Raw genomic sequence first — 22,028 nt, 5'->3', positions numbered from 1 at the left:
TAAGGTCTCAAAGGGACTTATGGAACCCAACGTAAAATACTGTCTCAAAGTACCCAAGCCCTACTAGCCCATTTATGAAACACTAAATCTAGATCCCCAGGGACAAATTGTGTGGCATATGAAATGGCAGTAACCCTAAAGTAGTGCTTAGGACCCAGAGAGCGCTGTCGAACAGATGCCCAGAGTGAGAGAACAAACTTTAAATAGGATTATCTAACAAAGTAACATAGTAGTTGATGACAGATAAAGACCCGTCCATCTAGTCTGCCCAACCTGATTCAATCTAAAAATTTGTTGGTTTTTTTCTTCTTAGCTACTTCTGGGCAAGAATCCAAAGCTTTGCCCAGTAGTGCTGCCCGATTCAGGAAAAAAAATTTCAATTTGATTCTATTCAGCCTACTGAATTGGTTTTCGATTCAATTTTCCTGCCCAATTGGGTGTTTTTTTCAAACATCCTGGTGGGTTTATTTTATAGCCTCTTCACCCCCTTTGTCTTCTCCTAACCACACTGGCTTTGTGGTGTAAACAAAAAACACTTTTCCTCTCTCTCTTAAATCCTAGCCCACGTTTGAGGTCTAACACCAGCTCTGGCAGGATACACGTTTCAAATCTGACATATTGTAATCACAAAATGGAAAATAAAATTAGTTTTTCTACCTTTTGTTGTCTGGTCATTATTCAAATCTTGTTGGTCCCAGGCTCTGGTTGTCTTCTGATAACTTGCTTGCCAGGGTCTCTTTCTTTCTTCTTTCTGCATGCTAACCATTCATCTGCCATCTCTGTCCTTCCCTTCCGTTTCCCTTCCCTCCCCCGGAGGTCTGATATCTTTCCTTTTTTTAATCTCCCTCCATAGATCCACCTTTTCTTAACTACCCTTTCATCCAGCATCTCTCCCTCCTTCCCCACCACCCCAGGGTCTACCATCTCTCCTTTTCTTTTCCCAACTACCCTCCTATCCAGTATCTCTATCCCCCTCCACACCATCCCTTGTGTCCAACTTCTCTCCCTTTCTGTTCTTTCCCTCCCTAAATCCCATTGTCCATCATCTCTCTCCCTCTCCTCTATTTTTAGACCCATTATTTTCCCCCCCCAAAGTCCGGCATATGCACGTCTCTTTGAACTCCCCTTCCCTCCCTCCGTGTACTTCTACACCAGGGCCTCCCTCCCCTGAAGGTCTGTCCCCCCATGAAGGCCTGCACCTCCTCCCTGAAGTCCTGTACCCCCATCCCTGAAGGCCTGTCCCCCCCCTTGAAGGCCTGCCTGTTCCCCCTGAAGGCCTATGCCACCATCCCTGCCTGTCCCCTCTTTGAAAGCCTGTCCCCCCCTTAAAGGTCTGTACCCCCCTTAAAAGCCTGTTCACCCCTTAAAGGCCTGCACCCCCCAAGGCCTGTCCCACCCCCTGGAGGACTGCCCCCCCCGAAGGCCTGCCTGTCCCCCCTGAAGGCCTATGCCACCATCCCTGGCCTGTCCCCCCTTTGAAGGCCTGTCCCCCCCCTTAAAGGCCTATTCCCCCTTGAAGGCCTGCACCCCCCAAGGCCTGTCCCACCCCCTGAAGGATTGCCCCCCGAAAGACTGCGCACCCCCTCTCCGGGAAGCCTCTGTGTTGTGCCTGGCCTCCCCAAACCGTTTACCTTATTGCTGGAGTCTGCAGCCGAAGATCGCGGTTACAGCATCTTTGTGCTCTGAGCTGTTTCCTCTGCTGCGGTCCCATCCTCTTTTGACATCAGAGGCAAGATCGCAGTGGAGGAAACAGCTCAGAGCACAAAGACATTGTAACAGCGATCTTCGGCTGCAGGCTCCAGCAATAAGGTAAACGGTTTGGGGAGGCCAGGAGCAACATGGAGGCCTTCCCAGGGGGGAAGGTGCGCAGTCTTTCGGGGGGGAAGTCCTTCGGGGGGAAGTCTTTCGGGGGAGGCAGTCCTTCGGGGAGGCCAGGAGGGAAGCTGGACTGCAGCACTTCCCGACTGACCCTCCCTCCTCGCCCTCTAAAACAGGTGCGGCAGTGGCCAGCCAGCAAGAGCAGCGCTGCCGCTCCTGCTTTAGGGGGCGAGGGGAGAGGGTCCGAATCGGGAAGCCGATTTTTTTAAAATTTAAATCGATTTGAATCGATTCACCCAAAGTGAATCGGTGAAACAATTTGAATTGTGAATCGGGCAGCACTATTGCCCAGTACTCTCTCGAGGAGCGCAGAGAGAGGGGGGACATGATCGAGACGTTCAAGTATCTTACGGGCCGCATCGAGGCGGAGGAAGATATCTTCTTTTTCAAGGGTCCAACAACAACAAGAGGGCATCCGTTGAAAATCAGGGGCGGGAAACTACGAGGTGACACCAGGAAATTCTTTTTCACTGAAAGAGTGGTTGATCGCTGGAATAGTCTTCCACTACAGGTGATTGAGGCCAGCAGCGTGCCTGATTTTAAGGCCAAATGGGATCGGCACATGGGATCTATTCACAGGGCAAAGGTAGGGGAGGGACATTAAGGTGGGCAGACTAGATGGGCCGTGGGCCCTTATCTGCCGTCTATTTCTATGTTTCTATGTTTCTATGTTTACTGTTCTTAGGTTCCAACTACTGAAAAGTTTTTTTTTATTATATAGACTTACACCAAAAAGCATTACAATTCAACACATTACAAAGTCACAGCAGCAAATATCATACAAATAATACAAACATAAACTGACATTTCACTATCATAAGAACATAAGAAGTTGCCTCCGCTGAGTCAGACCAGAGGTCCATCGCGCCCAGCAGTCCACTCCCGCGGCGGCCCATCAGGTCCATGACTTGTAAGGTGATCCTTTGTCTAAAACCCTTCAATCCCCTTTATCCTTCTATCTATACCCTTTCATAATCCTATCTCTACCTCTACTTATATCTCTCAATCCCCGCATCCTTCAGGAATTTATCCAATCCTTCTTTGAAACCCCGTAATGTACTTTGTCCTATCACAACGATTTCACCCACCAGTTCTTGGGAACTCCTCCCGTGAGCTGCATTCTGGGATATTCCTTGCAGATGGAACTCGGGTGTTTCCAATCCATGCTGCTGCTCAATCACTTTCAAACCACATTCCTCCTCCTCCTCCTCCAAGAATTGTAGCAAGTTACTGGGCAAACTAATCTCAGCTACCTGCTGTTCCAGTACTCCCTCAAGTGCTTTTATTAAAGTTTGTGGTAGCTCAATCTCTCTTTGTGGTTTCTCAGTCCCTGCTAGTACTTGTTCAAACTCTATATGAAGTTTCTCAGTCCCTGCTTGTTCCAGGTAGTTCACTCTTTGTGTGGCTTTCTTCTTCCTGTGCTCCTTTGCCCGACCCTCCTCCACTCTGGTTTCTGCTGTGACTGCACTCTTTCCCCAGCTATACCAATTAAGGCTGTCTCCCAACTTTTCTCCAGTAGCCTCTGTGGTAGCTTTTTCTTCCACTGCTGTGGGAGTTTTCTGCACCCCTTTTAACTGTCCTGATTCTGCACAGGGTTCTTCTGTAGAAACTGCTGCTTGTACTTTCCTCTGGTGTCCCTGCAGCCCTGCAATTCTCTCTCTGTTCTGATACACTTCAGCCATGGGGTTAGACACATCTTTTGTAATAACAGCCATTTCTGTTATACAGTTCTCTCTTATACTTTTTCTTTTGCTCCTCTGGAGCCAGCTTATACAGAGTGGACACCATACGTTGTTTCTTTTGCAAGTCCTGCAGCTTTTTCTCCAGTCCAGCCATCCCCTTAAACTGTTAATATGGCTCTTGTGGCCAAATCCATGTCCTTCTCCACCTCCTCCTCCCCATTGAAAATATCCTCCTTTGACCTTTGTGAGTCCTCCATATCCTCCACCACTGTAACAGCCTGGGCTTTCTGCCTGCCCATCTCCACCTCCAACTCCAAGGCCCTGCCAGACCCCTGTTGTACCTTCATGCTCCTTGGTGTCAATTCTGGAACAGGAACCCTTCCTCTAGAAGCTCTGGGGTCTGGCTCTCCTGGCCTCCTCCAGCCTGATGGCCCAGGCTTTTCACCATCTGGTTCCCTCCTTCCTTCTATAGTAGGCCCTCCAAACCAGGACCTTCCCTGGGAAGGGACTCCAGGCTTCATAGCTCTGCCTGGGCATAGAGCTAGGCCCAGCTCCCACCTTCCACAGGCCTCTGGTTCTCAGTTGCAGCTCTCTCTTCAGCTCCTCTCACAACCACAGTCACACACTGACTGGTTCCAACTACTGAAGTCGCCGTCAAAGCTCACTCCAGTTCATCTAAACCCTCCCAGCTATTGAAGTCCTCCTCGGCCCATCCTCCACCAAAAGGCCATATACAGACACAGACCGTGCAAGTCTGCTCAGTACTGGCCTTAGATCTCTCAGAGTAGTCAAAGGGAGCCGAGGCACAACCCACAAACAAGCCCTGCCTAATATATGTTGTTCTAACTATACCCAAGTTTTCTGACACTCCCAACTCCAGCTAACAAGATATCAAAGCTGCACAGCCTGATAATAATATTAAAAGTTGGGGACTGCCACGCCCCCATGAAACTGATGCATCCGAGGCAGATTCTGTTTCCAAATGAAAACACCCTCTTATCTAAACGCTTTAAAGAAAGCCCTGGGCAATGGAATTGTCAAGGCCAAGAAGAGATATAGCAGCCGAGGTAATACCACCATCATAACCACATGCACCCTCCCCAGGCAGAAAATATTAAGACGTTGCCACATATTGAGATCTTTGAGTCTGTCCCTATACACCTTATGACGTAGACCAAGCAGATGCATGCACATAGCTGGATTTTCAATGCTAGGAACTATGAATGCCCTGGCATTGAATACCTGAGGTTAATTCAGTCTGCAGTTGTGAGTGTCTTACAAGTCACTTTCCTCCATAAGCTGAATATTACTCCATGGCTTTTAAACACTACTTCAACAATTCAAAACAGTTATTTTATTGAGATCTTTAACTGACTCTTCTTGTACATACAGTTGTGTGAAATCCAGCACTTGCAAGTATAAAGCCCAGCGTGATACTGTTCTTCCACACACACACCCCACCCTAAGTGGGGCTGTTGCCACTGGACAGGCTGACGAAATACAGCCTAGTGTCTGTATACATCTTTTATAAAAGGCTCCACTATCAACAGTCTTTGAGAACTCAAAGAACTGACAACACCCAAATCTGGATGATCCAGTACTTTCCTAGATGCCACATGCAAAATCAGTCTTGTAAGCTGTCCCACAAAATTGAATGTGCGCACAATTTGAGTTACAACCATTTAACACTGATAAGTGGACACCATCAATTAGCACTAATTGACAACACTATTTTATAAAGATGCGCTTGTAAACTGTTTCACATGGATCAGAAAAGGAGTCATGGGAGACGCACAGGCAGATCAGGGGCATTCAATAAAGATGTGCGCATTATTACAGAATTCAAAAGATACACACCTAATTTAAACATTAGGATTTATACCTCATGTAAATCCTTGCACCTAGAAGGTAGATGCAGATCCTGGCACTAGGAGCTATTCTATTAATGGCAACCAACTCACAGCACCTTTATAGAATAGCGCTTAGGGGCTGAGTCTATAAAAGGTGCCTAAATTGGCTGGCGCCTAGAGAAATGGAACTGGCCATGTGTCAATCACACTTAGGCACTGTTTACAAAATCGCAGCTGGGTAAAAACTTAGGTGCCTGAAATGTAGGCCAGGGTTTCAAGGGCCTATATTTCAGGTGCCTAAGTTTTTGACGAATCACGCTTAGCCCACAGAAATGCCCACTTAGGCGTTAGGTGCCGCTAGGTACTATGTGATAGGTGTCTTTTATAGAATCGGATAGGCGCCTACTGTCCAATTAAATTTCTTCCTCCCCCCCAATTATTGAGGCTATTAAGATTATTTTGCCAATTAAATTAGGCGTCCTTTATTGAATCAGCCCTTAGGGTTCATTTTATTATAAATTATATTTATTGATTTTTAAATCAAACAATCAAGAATAACTTGTACAGAAAGCAAGATTATAATTCTACATAAAACAAGAAATAATTCAATAACAATAAAATCATTTATGACTAATATGCTCAAGTCCTCAAATTATAGGATCCAAGATTCTTTAGCGAGAACAAAAGAAAAAGAATTGAACAAAAGCACATTCTTATACTTAGAATTGGCTATAGGGCTGAGCAAGGATTAATTAATAATCTTAGGGCTTATGGTTTTTCTGTCTCCAGACGGGAGAGCATTAAAAAGGAAGTCAACTGATTAGGCTCAAAGAAAACATATTTAACTGTACGGTGATGCACTATACATTTACAAGGATGTGGTAGATAGAAAGTAGCACCTAAAGATGTAACACCAGGCATCAACATAAGAAATTCACGGCGACGCTTTTGTAGGGTTCATTTTATTAGAGAGTATATAGAATTTGGTCCACAATGAAACATCTTAAAATGCATCTCTCATAAGATGTATGACAACCTACTAGCAACGCAAGCAGCGAAACTTAATCACCACTTCTCCATCATGCTGACGACTGACTACAAAAGAAATCAAAACCCTGTTATTCAAAAAAATTCATCAAGAAATCCTAACACATCTCCATGACTATCCCCACTCTTGTAAATATCCCAGCAAAGTCTCAACCATGTAAACAGCACCCTAATTTGTCATTTTCCTGGAAATGTCCAGTTATCCTCTTTTGTAATCCGCCCAGAACTGTAAGGTATTGGTGGAATAGAAGTCACTAACGTAATGTAATAAATGCAAGCATTCCGCTAAATCTGTACCTCACACACCACTACTGTGGCTATTCCTTCATGGTATTGTTCCCTCCCAAGTCACATACTCTTTTATCCGCCAACTACTTTAAAAAGTCAGGTTAAGTAACACAGGGTCACATGTTCTTGGGTTCTTTAGTCAGACCAAACTTTGGCGTTCACAAAGCAGTTCGTAAAATATTTTACGTAAAGACACTTTGAGCTCCTTTTACAAAGGCGCGCTAGCGGGGTTAACGCGCGCGACTTTTCATCACGCGCTAACCCCCGCGCTGGCCAAAAACTACCGCCTGCTCAAGAGGAGGCGGTAGCGGCTAGCGCATCCAGCGGTTTAGCCCTTTATGGCGAGTTACTTGAATAAAAACAATGACCACTCATTTCCCAAGGCTCTTCTCTAACTCTACATCCATTCTGAAAAAAGGCAAGAAAAAAGCTCAGTAAGCCCCAAGTATTGCTCTAAGCCTCTTGCTTTGTGCGTTAGAAATCTAAGACCAGCTTCACGTAGGGTTTTCTCTCAGTCTCGAATGACGGCGGGAAAAGAACATGGGCTAAACATGGAACTACATTTTCAAGACCTATGGTCATACTCACAAAACTGGAAAGCCCCTTCTTAAAAACAAACAGGAGTTACATTATTATGGTCCCAAAGACATTTACATTTTGCAGGCCAAGTCTTTTTCCTATGGTGTCTTTTTCCTAAATGTGTTGTTACTGTGCCGAGGCCCAGGAAGGAATCTGGCTCAAATTCAACTCCTGATTGGGCTTTATGACCCAATTTAGTAAATTCTTGTTTCCATCCATATACTCTGCTCCCACTGTTATTTAACAAGGACAGCTCACTAACACACACACACAAAAAAGACAGCTCTTGGCATGGATAGCAGCGTCCAAAGACAAACACTTGAAATTGCACAAGTTTTGTAGCAGAGTTCAGTTCCTTTCTTACAAGCTGTCATGTACATGTCTGGCTATGTTAGATGATATAAAATCCAATTTTGAGCTTTGGACATATGGAACTTTATTCTGTGCTTCCTTCTACTGAAGCACTCCCTTCTCCCACCTCCCTCCAAGTAACCGAAATAACTGAAGAGGAAAACAAATTTGTACAAGAAGGGAGGTAAGTCTCTATAGATCAGCAGTCTCAAACTCCAACCCTTTGCAGGGCCACATTTTGGATTTGTAGGGACTTGGAGGGCCTCCGAAAAAAATAGTTAATGTCTTATTAAAGAAATGGCAATTTTGCATGAGGTAAAACTCATTATAGTTTATAAATCTTTCCTTTTGGCTAAGTCTTAATAATAATATTGTCTTTTATAGCTAAAGAGACATTTGATCAAGAAACTGTTTTATTTGACTTTTGTGATTATGATAAACATACTGAGGGCCTCAAAATAGGACCTGGTGGGGCCGCGAGTTTGAGACCACCGCTATAGATTATCTAAAGTGGAGCACCAAGATGATAGGCGCCAAGTGCGAATTCTATAATGCCAGTTGTGCACATGACTGTCATTGTCGAATACTAGCCTAAGTCCACATCTCCAGGCGCAAGCCTTTGCACTAGCTCTGTGACTGGAATATATTGCTCCTGCCTAATGGAAGGCAGTTTGGCACAAGAACGCAGGTATTCTAAGCCGTGTGTAATATCTGACATGCCCTGACCCACCCGGGTCCATGCCCCCTTTGAAACTGTGCACAACTTAAAGAATACAAACTTAGGGCAATGATGCGCATAATTGACAATTATTGCCAATTATAGATAATGATTGGTTGTTAAGGCCGATTAGCAGCTAATTAGGGTAAGTCATTACATTACACACACAACCAACATCATTTTACAAGTTGAGCACACAAACTTGCATGCCAATTAGAAATTTGGGTGTGCAAGCTTTCTTGAATTAAGGGAATAATGGGCATGCCATAAAAGTATCCTAAAGAAGCACCTGGCTGCACTAAGAGCAAACAACCCGCAGCATCACCTCTTACTTTTTCTAGACTTTGCTGCTGGAGGTAATGCAGTTACTGTATTAGAACACCGATATAAACAGAAACCAAGGCTGGCCAAAAAAAAGGTACTGTATATAGGGCTCGATGCAGTAAGCTGCACTATCCTTTAACTTAGCACACCGGGTTTATTCACAATTTTCCCTGCTAATCTTACACTGATGCAGTAGGAAATTTTAGTGCAGTAAAAAACATTGCACTGAGGCTCCTTGTGACCCTGGGCAAGTCACTTAATCCCCCCCCCCCCCCCCATTGCCCCAGATACATTAGACAGATTGTAAGCCTGCCAGGACAGACAGGGAAAAATGCTTGAGTACCTGAATAAATTCATGTAAACTGTTCCGAGCTCCCCTGGGAGAACGGTATAGAAAATGGAATAAACAAAGAAATAATTGCCCCTAATGTAAGAAAAACACACTACAATCTAGCATGGGTTGTTTTGGTGGGTTTTTATTTTTTTACTCTTCTAGCACTGAATCTTCACACCATCTCAAGGCTCGAGTATAAATGCAGTACAGAAACCAAACGGTAGTCTAAGGCAGTGGTTCCCAACCCTGTCCTGGAGGACCACCAGGCCAATTGGGTTTTCAGGCTAGCCCTAATGAATATGCATGAAGCAAATTTGCATGCCTATCACTTCCATCATATGCAAATCTCTCTCATGCATATTCATTAGGGCTAGCCTGAAAACCCGATTGGTCTGGTGTTCCTCCAGGACAGGGTTGGGAATCACTGGTCTAAGGTAAAGTGCAACACTTCACCTCAGATCACCCAAGATCTCTCTGGTGGTCCATGTGAGGCTCCAGATGCCCACGGGCTCCTGTCTCCAGCACCACCATTTTCAGAAATGGAGGTGCCAGCCTCCTAGCAGTAGGGATGGGGCTGGTACACACTGGAGGCTCTCTAGTGCCACAGTGATTTGCACCGAGGCAAGTCTATTAAAAAAAAAATGCATGACTAGCTTTCAAATATTATGCCCTCTTCCTCAGTAGAGAATGACATGAGGACAAATTTTTCCCCGTCCCTGTGGGAACTCATTTTCCTGTCCCGTCGAGTTCTTTTCCTGCAAGCTCTGTCCTCATCGTTGTCAGGTCAAAAGCGCGCCGGGGCAAAGGCGCGCCCAGACAATTGAGCGCAGCACGGAGGCGCGCGCCGCTCTAAATTACTGTTTTTAGGGCTCCGACGGGGGGGGGGGGTCGTAGACATCGCGCCGCGTTGTGGGGGCGTTGGGGGGGTTGTAACCCCCCACATTTTACTGAAAACTTCACTTTTTCCCTGTTTTTTAGGGAAAAAGTTAAGTTTACAGTACAATGTGGAGGGTTACAACCCCCCAAACCCCCCCATAACGCCGGCGCGATGTCTATTAAGTAAAGTGGGGGGGTCCCCCCCCCACCCACCCCCGTCAGAGCCCTAAAAACAGTAATTTAGAGCGGCGCGCGCCTCCGCACTGCGCTCAATTGTCCGGGCGCGCCTTTGTCTTTCGCGCCGTTGTCTATGAACCGTCCTCATCTGCACAAGCCTCAAACACTTTAAAATCGTAAGCGTTCAAGGCTTGTGCAGTTAAGGCAGAGCTTACAGGAATGGGGCAGGGACAAAACTCATGGGAATGGGACAGGGCAATTGAGTTTCTGCAGGGACGGGGAAAAATTTGTCCTCGTGTCATTCTCTATTCCTCAGTTCAGGACACAGGAAGTGCATTAAGATGCAGAACTGCTCACTCATGGAACTGGTCCTTGAAACAAAGCCCTGCCACTGGTTTCTGCAACGTGCCTTTACTTTTCTAGACTTTGGCATCAAATAAAGTAAAGTCTCATGCAGCAGTAAAAGATGTTCAATGTACGCAACAGCGGGTCCAGAAATGTGGATGCTAAACTAATTCCTTTGAGTTTCAAGTTTCAAGTTTATTATGTTATTTGATTAAACGCTTTTCAGGATACAAAGCGTTTTACAGAGAAATAAAATTGGATTTCTTAAATCACAAATACATCGTAAATAAAAATAATTACTTAAAATTAAAAAACAAACCGGGGTAACAAACCACATGAAACAGTAGGAAAGGAGGAAAAAAGAAAAAATACAATTAAAAAAAAAAAAAAAAATGTATTAATCAGATTAGGTTAGAACATAAGGAAGGTGTGAGGAAAAGAATTTGGGAACAGGAAAATCTAAAGAGAGGGGGTAGATAATCTGAGTTTAATAAAAGATGATGAAATTCGGAATCAACCGGAAAATAAACTTTTAGTTAAAGGCTTCTTTAAAAAGAAGACCCTTTAAGCTATTTTTAAATTTTTTCAAATCTTGTTCAAGTCGTAAATATAGAGGGAGTGAGTTCCAAATAGTTGGGGCTGTAACCGAGAAGATCAGGTCACGGCGAGTACCAATGATTTTTAAAGAGGGGACATATAGGGAAGCTTGTGAGGATGATCTGAGAACTCTTGATGGACTGTAAGGAATCAGGAGCCTATCTATAAATGCAGGAGTATTATTTCTTATTGTCTTAAAGACTAAAAGAGCTATTTTATATGTTATCCTATATGAAATTGGTAGCCAGTGAGCGTTTTGAAGCAGAGGTGTGACATGATCGAATTTTTTTGAACCTGAAATTACCTTTATTGCAGTGTTTTGTATGATTATATCTTTGCTGTAAAACCCCAAAAGCTTTAAAGCTGAAAGACAATACCGGAACCTGGAGCAATCCTTGGACTACCAGCTTCTAAGCTCAATTCACATGTAAAAACTCAGCTCTCAGTTCTGTTCATTTGGTCTGAGTACAATTATTAATGATTTACTTTTAAAATCATATTCCAAGATATTTATTATTATACCACCTCCCTGATCAAACTAAAACAGTGATTCCCAACCCTGTCCTGGAGGAACACCAGGCCAATCGGGTTTTCAGGCTAGCCCTAATGAATATGCATGAGAGAGATTTGCATATGATGGAAGTGATAGGCATGTAAATTTGGCATTCGGAAAAATTGGAAGGGGATAGATTCAAAACAAATGCTAGGAAGTTTTTCTTTACTCAGCGGGTGGTGGATACCTGGAATGCGCTTCCAGAGGACGTAATAGGGCAGAGTACGGTACTGGGGTTTAAGAAAGGATTGGACAGTTTCCTGTTGGAAAGGGGGATAGAGGGGTATAGATAGAGGATTACTGCACAGGTCCTGGACCTGTTGGGCCGCCGCGTGAGCGGACTGCTGGGCACGATGGACCTCGGGTCTGACCCGGCAGAGGCATTGCTTATGTTCTTATGCTTCATGCATATTCATTAGGGCTAGCCTGAAAACCCAATTGGCCTGGTGTTCCTCCAGGACAGGGTTGGGAACCACTGAACTAAAACAATAAAATTGATCACAAAACATAACAATACTATACTATAAAATCTGCAGGAGGGGAGCAAAAACATTCATGCAGCCACCAAAAGCCAACCAAAAAGATGATCAGAACCTACAACTACACCCTATGGAGCCCACCAACCACAGAAAACAAGGTTTTAACTTTCTTCTTGAATGCTAAAATAATCAATCTCTGAAGGAGCTTTACAGTAACAAAGACAGGGAGAATGACAGCTACGGTACTTCTGCGACACTGTTCAACATCTTATCCAGGAAATATAGAACAGCTGGAATATTTCAGTCACACTTCACTGCATTCCAGATCATTTCAAAGTACTATAAAGGCCTGAGGTCACTATGAGCAGATACCAGTAATTTTGAAGAGAATGTTACTGTATCTGTAGAGAATGTTGTCATTTTTGTGTAGTCTTTTAGTCTTTTTTTTCCCCTCTCAACTACCACAGAACAAAATGATAACTCCCCACGAAGCTTAAAATTATTTACCAAAAAGATAGTACAGCTTCTCACTGGAGAGGGCTAGATCATGGCTACTCCCACCAGTGCACAAGGAGCACCATCTCATACCCCCAGTGTCAAGGATGCACAGCTACACACATGAAAACCCTCACCAACCCATTCCAGGGTACAGATAGTCACTACATCGTCACCAGCACAGAAAACGCACTACTAATACCTGATACACTGCACCCCCCAAGACATATCCCATACCACCCCATAACCTGCACTAGTATACAGCATAATGCATGCTACCAGGGCAAAGGCACACCACTAGGTATAAAGACACACATGCTACCCACCACCAGCACCAAAACACTTGCAACACAGGGAGCAAAGACTCATCATCCTACTGCTAGTACCCAGGGCACAAAGACACATATGCCACCTTACCATCAATGCCCATGATGCAAAGACACCCCCACTCAACCACTTCCACCCAGAGGCCAAAGTCACACACATCTCCTAGAGTGCAATGACACCCCACCTCATCACTGGCACCCAGAAGGGCAAAGATACATACATCGCCCAGGAAGCAAAAACAGCCCACACCATACCCAGGGGACAAAAACACATTACCCCACGCCCAAAGACACACAATACTCAGGGGGCAAAGACAAATTACCCCACCACTAGCACCCCAAGCCCAAAGACACGCAATACCCAGGGGGCAAAGACACGTTACCTCACCACTGGCACAGTAACCTCAAAGACACTCATTACCCAGGGAGCAGAGACATGCCAAACCACCACTAGCACCCCAAGCCCAAAGACACCCAATACCCAGGGGGCAAAGACACGTTACTTCACCACTGGCACAGTAACCTCAAAGACACTCATTAACCAGGGAGCAGAGACATGCCAACCCACCACTAGCACCCCAAGCCCAAAGCCACCCAATACCCAGGGGGCAAAGACATGTTACCTCACCACTGGCACAGTAACCTCAAAGACACTCATTACCCAGTGAGCAGAGACATGCCAACCCACCACTAGCACCCCAAGCCCAAAGACACCCAATACCCAGGGGGCAAAGACACGTTACCTCACCACTGGCACAGTAACCTCAAAGACACTCATTAACCAGGGAGCAGAGACATGCCAACCCACCACTAGCACCACAAGCCCAAAGACACAATACCCAGGGGGCAAAGACATGTTACCTCACCACTGGCACAGTAACCTCAAAGACACTCATTACCCAGTGAGCAGAGACATGCCAACCCACCACTAGCACCCCAAGCCCAAAGACACCCAATACCCAGGGGGCAAAGACATGTTACCTCACCACTGGCACAGTAACCTCAAAGACACTCATTAACCAGGGAGCAGAGACATGCCAACCCACCACTAGCACCACAAGCCCAAAGACACAATACCCAGGGGGCAAAGACACGTTACTTCACCATTGGCACAGTAACCTCAAAGACACTCATTAACCAGGGAGAAGAGACATGCCAACCCACCACTAGCACCCCAAGCCCAAAGACACCCAATACCCAGGGGGCAAAGACACGTTACCTCACCACTGGCACAGTAACCTCAAAGACACTCATTAACCAGGGAGCAGAGACATGCCAACCCACCACTAGCACCACAAGCCCAAAGACACCCAATACCCAGGGGGCAAAGACACGTTACTTCACCATTGGCACAGTAACCTCAAAGACACTCATTAACCAGGGAGAAGAGACATGCCAACCCACCACTAGCACCCCAAGCCCAAAGACACCCAATACCCAGGGGGCAAAGACACGTTACCTCACCACTGGCACAGTAACCTCAAAGACACTCATTAACCAGGGAGCAGAGACATGCCAACCCACCACTAGCACCACAAGCCCAAAGACACCCAATACCCAGGGGGCAAAGACACGTTACTTCACCATTGGCACAGTAACCTCAAAGACACTCATTAACCAGGGAGAAGAGACATGCCAACCCACCACTAGCACCCCAAGCCCAAAGACACCCAATACCCAGGGGGCAAAGACACGTTACCTCACCACTGGCACAGTAACCTCAAAGACACTCATTACCCAGGGAGCAGAGACATGCCAACCCACCACTAGCACCCAAAGACACGTAATAACCAGGGGGCAAAGACACGTTACCTCACCACTGGCACAGTAACCTCAAAGACACTCATTAACCAGGGAGCAGAGACATGCCAACCCACCACTAGCACCCCAAGCCCAAAGACACCCAATACCCAGGGGGCAAAGACACGTTACCTCACCACTGGCACAGTAACCTCAAAGACACTCATTAACCAGGGAGCAGAGACATGCCAACCCACCACTAGCACCACAAGCCCAAAGACACAATACCCAGGGGGCAAAGACACGTTACTTCACCATTGGCACAGTAACCTCAAAGACACTCATTAACCAGGGAGAAGAGACATGCCAACCCACCACTAGCACCCCAAGCCCAAAGACACCCAATACCCAGGGGGCAAAGACACGTTACCTCACCACTGGCACAGTAACCTCAAAGACACTCATTAACCAGGGAGCAGAGACATGCCAACCCACCACTAGCACCACAAGCCCAAAGACACCCAATACCCAGGGGGCAAAGACACGTTACTTCACCATTGGCACAGTAACCTCAAAGACACTCATTAACCAGGGAGAAGAGACATGCCAACCCACCACTAGCACCCCAAGCCCAAAGACACCCAATACCCAGGGGGCAAAGACACGTTACCTCACCACTGGCACAGTAACCTCAAAGACACTCATTAACCAGGGAGCAGAGACATGCCAACCCACCACTAGCACCCCAAGCCCAAAGACACCCAATACCCAGGGGGCAAAGACACGTTACCTCACCACTGGCACAGTAACCTCAAAGACACTCATTAACCAGGGAGCAGAGACATGCCAACCCACCACTAGCACCACAAGCCCAAAGACACCCAATACCCAGGGGGCAAAGACACGTTACTTCACCATTGGCACAGTAACCTCAAAGACACTCATTAACCAGGGAGAAGAGACATGCCAACCCACCACTAGCACCCCAAGCCCAAAGACACCCAATACCCAGGGGGCAAAGACACGTTACCTCACCACTGGCACAGTAACCTCAAAGACACTCATTAACCAGGGAGCAGAGACATGCCAACCCACCACTAGCACCACAAGCCCAAAGACACCCAATACCCAGGGGGCAAAGACACGTTACTTCACCATTGGCACAGTAACCTCAAAGACACTCATTAACCAGGGAGCAGAGACATGCCAACCCACCACTAGCACCCCAAGCCCAAAGACACCCAATACCCAGGGGGCAAAGACACGTTACCTCACCACTGGCACAGTAACCTCAAAGACACTCATTACCCAGGGAGCAGAGACATGCCAACCCACCACTAGCACCCAAAGACACGTAATAACCAGGGGGCAAAGACACGTTACCTCACCACTGGCACAGTAACCTCAAAGACACTCATTACCCAGGGAGCAGAGACATGCCAACCCACCACTAGCACCCAAAGACACGTAATAACCAGGGGGCAAAGACACGTTACCTCACCACTGGCACAGTAACCTCAAAGACACTCATTAACCAGGGAGCAGAGACATGCCAACCCACCACTAGCACCCCAAGCCCAAAGACACCCAATACCCAGGGGGCAAAGACACGTTACCTCACCACTGGCACAGTAACCTCAAAGACACTCATTAACCAGGGAGCAGAGACATGCCAACCCACCACTAGCACCACAAGCCCAAAGACACAATACCCAGGGGGCAAAGACATGTTACCTCACCACTGGCACAGTAACCTCAAAGACACTCATTACCCAGTGAGCAGAGACATGCCAACCCACCACTAGCACCCCAAGCCCAAAGACACCCAATACCCAGGGGGCAAAGACACGTTACCTCACCACTGGCACAGTAACCTCAAAGACACTCATTAACCAGGGAGCAGAGACATGCCAACCCACCACTAGCACCACAAGCCCAAAGACACAATACCCAGGGGGCAAAGACACGTTACTTCACCATTGGCACAGTAACCTCAAAGACACTCATTAACCAGGGAGAAGAGACATGCCAACCCACCACTAGCACCCCAAGCCCAAAGACACCCAATACCCAGGGGGCAAAGACACGTTACCTCACCACTGGCACAGTAACCTCAAAGACACTCATTAACCAGGGAGCAGAGACATGCCAACCCACCACTAGCACCACAAGCCCAAAGACACCCAATACCCAGGGGGCAAAGACACGTTACTTCACCATTGGCACAGTAACCTCAAAGACACTCATTAACCAGGGAGAAGAGACATGCCAACCCACCACTAGCACCCCAAGCCCAAAGACACCCAATACCCAGGGGGCAAAGACACGTTACCTCACCACTGGCACAGTAACCTCAAAGACACTCATTACCCAGGGAGCAGAGACATGCCAACCCACCACTAGCACCCAAAGACACGTAATAACCAGGGGGCAAAGACACGTTACCTCACCACTGGCACAGTAACCTCAAAGACACTCATTAACCAGGGAGCAGAGACATGCCAACCCACCACTAGCACCCCAAGCCCAAAGACACCCAATACCTAGGGGGCAAAGACACGTTACCTCACCACTGGCACAGTAACCTCAAAGACACTCATTAACCAGGGAGCAGAGACATGCCAACCCACCACTAGCACCACAAGCCCAAAGACACCCAATACCCAGGGGGCAAAGACACGTTACTTCACCATTGGCACAGTAACCTCAAAGACACTCATTAACCAGGGAGAAGAGACATGCCAACCCACCACTAGCACCCCAAGCCCAAAGACAAACACATCTTCCAAGGTGCAATATCACGCCACCAGCAGCCGGGAGGAAAAAGCGCACACAAACATATCCCCAGCACTGGCACGATGCCTCCTGCGTTTCCGTGCGAGCTGAGCCGCGTGTCGAACCCTGAGCCGAGCAGCGCTCTCTTACCCGCTGACGGGCGGCATCTCCATGCTTGTGGCGGCGGGGAACGCAGGGAGCCGCTAGCACCATTCCAGCCCCGAGCCCGCACCCCGCTCACTGCATGCTGCGACCGCCGCTCTCCGCGCTCCTCCCTCGGCGTCTGCACCGGAGCACTTCCACTGCCACCAGTAGCACAGCTCGAGCCCAGCGCCTAGTGAGTGACGGGAGCGCGCCCCGGGAACCTCCGCACCGCGCGTGCTCGCCCGCGCCCAGACTGCGCTGACGAGAAAGAGCAGCGCCCTCTGCCTGAGGAAGACTGGAAATGCGAGCGCTCGGCCTTTCGGTTTACTCCTCTACAATAAAGAAATGGTTTAGCGCAAGACGGTGGACGTTTCGTTCGCTTTGGTGAGTAACTGGAACTGGAGGTCTATGGGCCAGAGTTGTTCCGAGGACTGTGGGAGGCGGTGTGGCCGCAAGGGAATCAGGGGTACAAAAATCGCTCTCTGATGTCTCCCCCTGCAGTGGCTCCTACTACTGTACTTATAAATATATTGGGCTACCGGCGCTGTACATTAGCACGCAAGAGACAGTCCCTGTTTGAAAGAGCTTACAAGCAAAAAACAAAAGGAATTGACCCCAAAATATCCACAAAGAAGAATATCCAGAGAAAACCAAAAAAACTCTGTGGAGTGACGATGTTCCCAAATGGACTTTATTTGAAAGTGTCAAAGTTCCAAAGGTACACTGAAATCATCCACATAAAATAATTCCATCCACATAAAAATAAATCATCCACATAAGAGCCTTAAAGGACCTAGTCTGCTAGGGATACAGGACCCAACACGGTCCGCGTTTCGACAAAAAGTCTTCTTCAGGGGTCCCTGGGGGTCCTATAAAGGTGAGTTGTACCTTTGGAACTTTGACACTTTCAAATAAAGTCAATTTAGGAACATCGTCACTCCAGTTGAAAGAGTTTACAATCTAATGGTGACAAACAAGACAAAAAGGGTGAATCTATACAGTGGCTACAGTGCAGTGGTGGAGGGGGGGGGGACGCCAGGACACCATTCTGGCTCAGGACGCTTCTGGGCCAGCCCAAACAGTAGGCAAAAGGAAGCAGGCGCTCGGGGCAACAGCTTCTTTGTGGCAGCAAAGAACAATTGCAGCCAGAAGCAAAAGAATAGGTCCTGACAGCTACACAAATGTAAAGAACTATCACTACTTACTTTTAAATTGAATTTTTATAGGATCATTTAATTGTTTAGTTTAATTATTAAAATCTTGGGGTAGGGAGCTTGAAAGTTATTGAGAGGGTGGGCGTATAAAGCTGAAGGTACACTGGGGTACCCATTACGCTTGCATCAGCTTTAGGTCTACAGATGAGTTCTAGGCATCCCTTAAAAAGTCTGATATGTTTATTGGTTTTCTTTTTTCACTTTCTTTGCTGTTGTATGTACGAAAACTTAAATAAATAAACTAAGGGCTCCTTTTACAAAAGCGCACTAGCGGGGTTAACGCACGTGACTTTTCATCACGCGCTAACCCCTCCCCCCCCCCCCCGCGCTGGCCCAAAACTACCGCCTGCTCAAGAGGAGGCGTTAGTAGCTAGCGCGTCTGGCATTTTAGCGCATGCTATTACACGCGTTAAACCGCTAGCGCGCCTTTGTAAAAGTAGCCCTAAGACTTAAATTAAAAAAAACAACAAAAAAAGTCGCTGCTGGTCAATTAAAATAGTTTGGTCAAATATGTAGCTGTTGATAAAGAATTAAGTAGGATAATGGTATATTCCACTAACTCCTTGAAAACCAGGTTTAACGCAGATAACATGAAAGTAAACTATATATATCTTTTAACAGAGTAATAGAAAACCTTAAAATAGAAACTTTCTAAATAAGTCTTCCGCAAATAAGAAATCAGTTGCTGAACACCAAGCTGTAATTGCTTGATAAGGAAATGATGTAGAAATTTAATTTTTATATTTAATTGTAGCCCTTTACTTGGCACTGTCGCTCTCAGTCAACATCAAGGACTCCTTTTATGAAGGCGCATTAGCGGTTTTACGCGCATAATAGCGCACGCTAAACCGCCGGACGCGCTAGCCACTACCGCCTCCTCTTGAGCAGGCGGTAGTTTTCTGGCCAGCGCAGGGGTTAGCGCGTGATGAAAAGTCGCGTGCGTTAAACCTGCTTGCGTGGCTTCGTAAAAGGAGCCCCAAGTTATATAAAGCAGCTGTTTCACCGTCTGCCAATTAAAGGGTTAACAAATGACGAAACATAAGCTAAATATAATTCTCCAGCTTGTGAAGACATAGGAGACAAAGGAAATTTTTAAAAAATTAGTTATTCAAGGAAAATTCCTGCAAATATCTTATACATCCAGCATGATAGTTTAAAGATAATACAGGCCTTAATTGGGAGCCAAAGAAGTCTCAGCAAACTAGCCTTCTCTTTTACTAAGGCGCGTGAGCCAATTTAGCGCACGCTAAATGCTAATGTATCCGTAGAATATAATGGATATGTTAGCGTCTAGAACACACAAAATCAGCTAGGGCACCTTAGTAAAAGGACCCCTAGGTGTAGCATGAACCGATTTAAATAGCCCCAAAATCATCTTGGTGGCCATATTTGGAATAGACTGCAATCTAAAAATCAGCTTAGTGAAAAGAAGGCAAAAAAAAACTATTAAAATAATCTAACTGTGAAAGAACAAGAGCTTGGACTAGGACAGAAAAATGTTTTTCTTCGAACAATGAGCGAAGTCTCCTAAGGCAATGTAGATTGCAAAAGGTGATTTCATCAGCATATTTATATGATATTTCAAGGATAATGTGGTGCCTAAATAAATACCAAGAATCTTGGTTACCTTCTCTACCAGTAATCTAAATCAGAGAAACATATTTGTTCAAAGATAGGTCCAGTTCTTTCCAACCAAAGTAATTTTGATTTATCCCTGTTTAATTTAAAACCATGTGCTGAACTTAACAATTCCAGATGTTTTATGCAAGAGAGAATGCATTGTAACTGTAGCTGGGATATGTCTTGAAACTATTTCAATAAAAATATATCATCAGCATAAGAGAAAACAATTAACTCTATAATCTGAAAAATTGTCAGAAATATTAAATAGGGGATAATGGACACCTAGGGCTGATCATTTTTTAACACTCTCCCCCATATTAAAAAATATATTTTTTGTGATTTTATTTATTTGTATAGCTTGTCCTCCCCAGAGAGTTCAGAATGGGTTACAGTTCAACATTTACAGTGTTACAGTATAACATTACATAGGGTTACAACCTCTCCAACCCCATGCCGGTGCTGTGGTGTAAACAAAATAAACAAAAAAACTTTTCCTCTCTCTGTTAGATCCTAGCTAACACTTGCTAACACCAGCTTTGGCAGGATACACATTTAAAATCTGACACACAGGTATTGTAATCACAAAATTGAAAATAAAATCATTGTTTCTATCTTTTGATGTTTGGTCACTTTATTATCCAAATCATGTTGGTCCCAGGCTCTGATTTCTATTTGTCTTCTGTTAACTCGCTCACCAGGGTCTCCTGCCCATTTGTTGTTTTCTTCTTTCTCATTGCTCTTCATCCATCTTCCATCTCTATCTTCCCTTCCATTGCCATATCCAACATTTCTGCTTCTTTCTCACTGTCTACCATCTCTCTCTCTCTCTTTTCCTGCTTTATGCCCCGGGTCTATTACCCTCCATACAGCATCTCTTCCTTCCTCCCCTCCATTATCACTTGCAACTTTTCTTTCTCTCTCCTCATGTACCATTTCACCCTGCCCTCAACTTTAAGTCCAACATTTCTCCTTTTCTCTATGCATGTCTCCCTCCCCTCCACCTTATGCAGGATTTCTCTTTTTCAATCCTTTCTACCTCTTTGTTGCATCTCCCTTCTTCTTCTCCAGCCCATGTCCAACAGTTCTTCCTCTCTCCCCCCATGTGCAGCAACTTTCCATCCCTCCCTCCCATCCCCCTGTGCAGCATCTATATGGACCCAACCGACACCCCCAACATGACTAAAGGGAGCTGGTGGTTGGGACAGTCCCCCTTATGAAAGAAAGAATGTAAAATCAAGTACTAACATATCAATTAATGGGCATAGGTTAAATTGTGGATTGTTAATTGGAATGTAGGGGGAATAAACTCTCCCATAAAGCGTTAAAAAATGTTGCAACATCTGCAAAGGCATAAAGCTGACATAGCTTTACTACAGGAAACCCATCTTTCAGAAAAAGAATTGTCTAAGCTAGCTCGATGGTGGGTAGGAGAAACATAGAGTATGACGGAAGAAAAGGGCCGTCGGCCCAACAAGTCTGCCCACTCAAAGAACCCTCCCTCAACAAGAACCCTCCTTCAAGCATTTCCCCGGAGCGATCCCACATGTTTATCCCATCGTCCCTGGAAGTCGAGTGCGTTATTGGCTTCAACTACCTGATGTGGAATACCATTCCATCAATCAACCACCCTCTC

At 45.9% G+C, this 22,028-nt stretch overlaps 1 protein-coding gene across 2 annotated transcripts in view; it reads right to left on the bottom strand.

Annotated features, from left to right (window-relative positions):
- Positions 1–17,843, bottom strand: part of LOC117359300 (kelch-like protein 2) — a 244,718-nt gene extending 226,875 nt beyond the window's left edge. The window contains exon 1 of one of the 2 annotated variants that reach the window (XM_033941843.1): positions 17,565–17,843. Coding sequence is in view for 1 of the 2 variants with exons in the window: in XM_033941834.1 (XP_033797725.1) it covers positions 17,565–17,587 (23 nt within the window). In the remaining variant the exon portion in view is untranslated. The remainder of the gene's footprint in view (positions 1–17,564) is intronic. The other variant, XM_033941834.1, reaches the window with a different exon arrangement.
- Between the last annotated feature and the right edge of the window lie 4,185 nt (positions 17,844–22,028).

The sequence above is a fragment of the Geotrypetes seraphini genome, chromosome 1 (assembly GCF_902459505.1).
Source record: "Geotrypetes seraphini chromosome 1, aGeoSer1.1, whole genome shotgun sequence".
NCBI lineage: Eukaryota > Metazoa > Chordata > Amphibia > Gymnophiona > Dermophiidae > Geotrypetes > Geotrypetes seraphini.
This window is presented reverse-complemented; position numbering and strand designations above follow the sequence as displayed.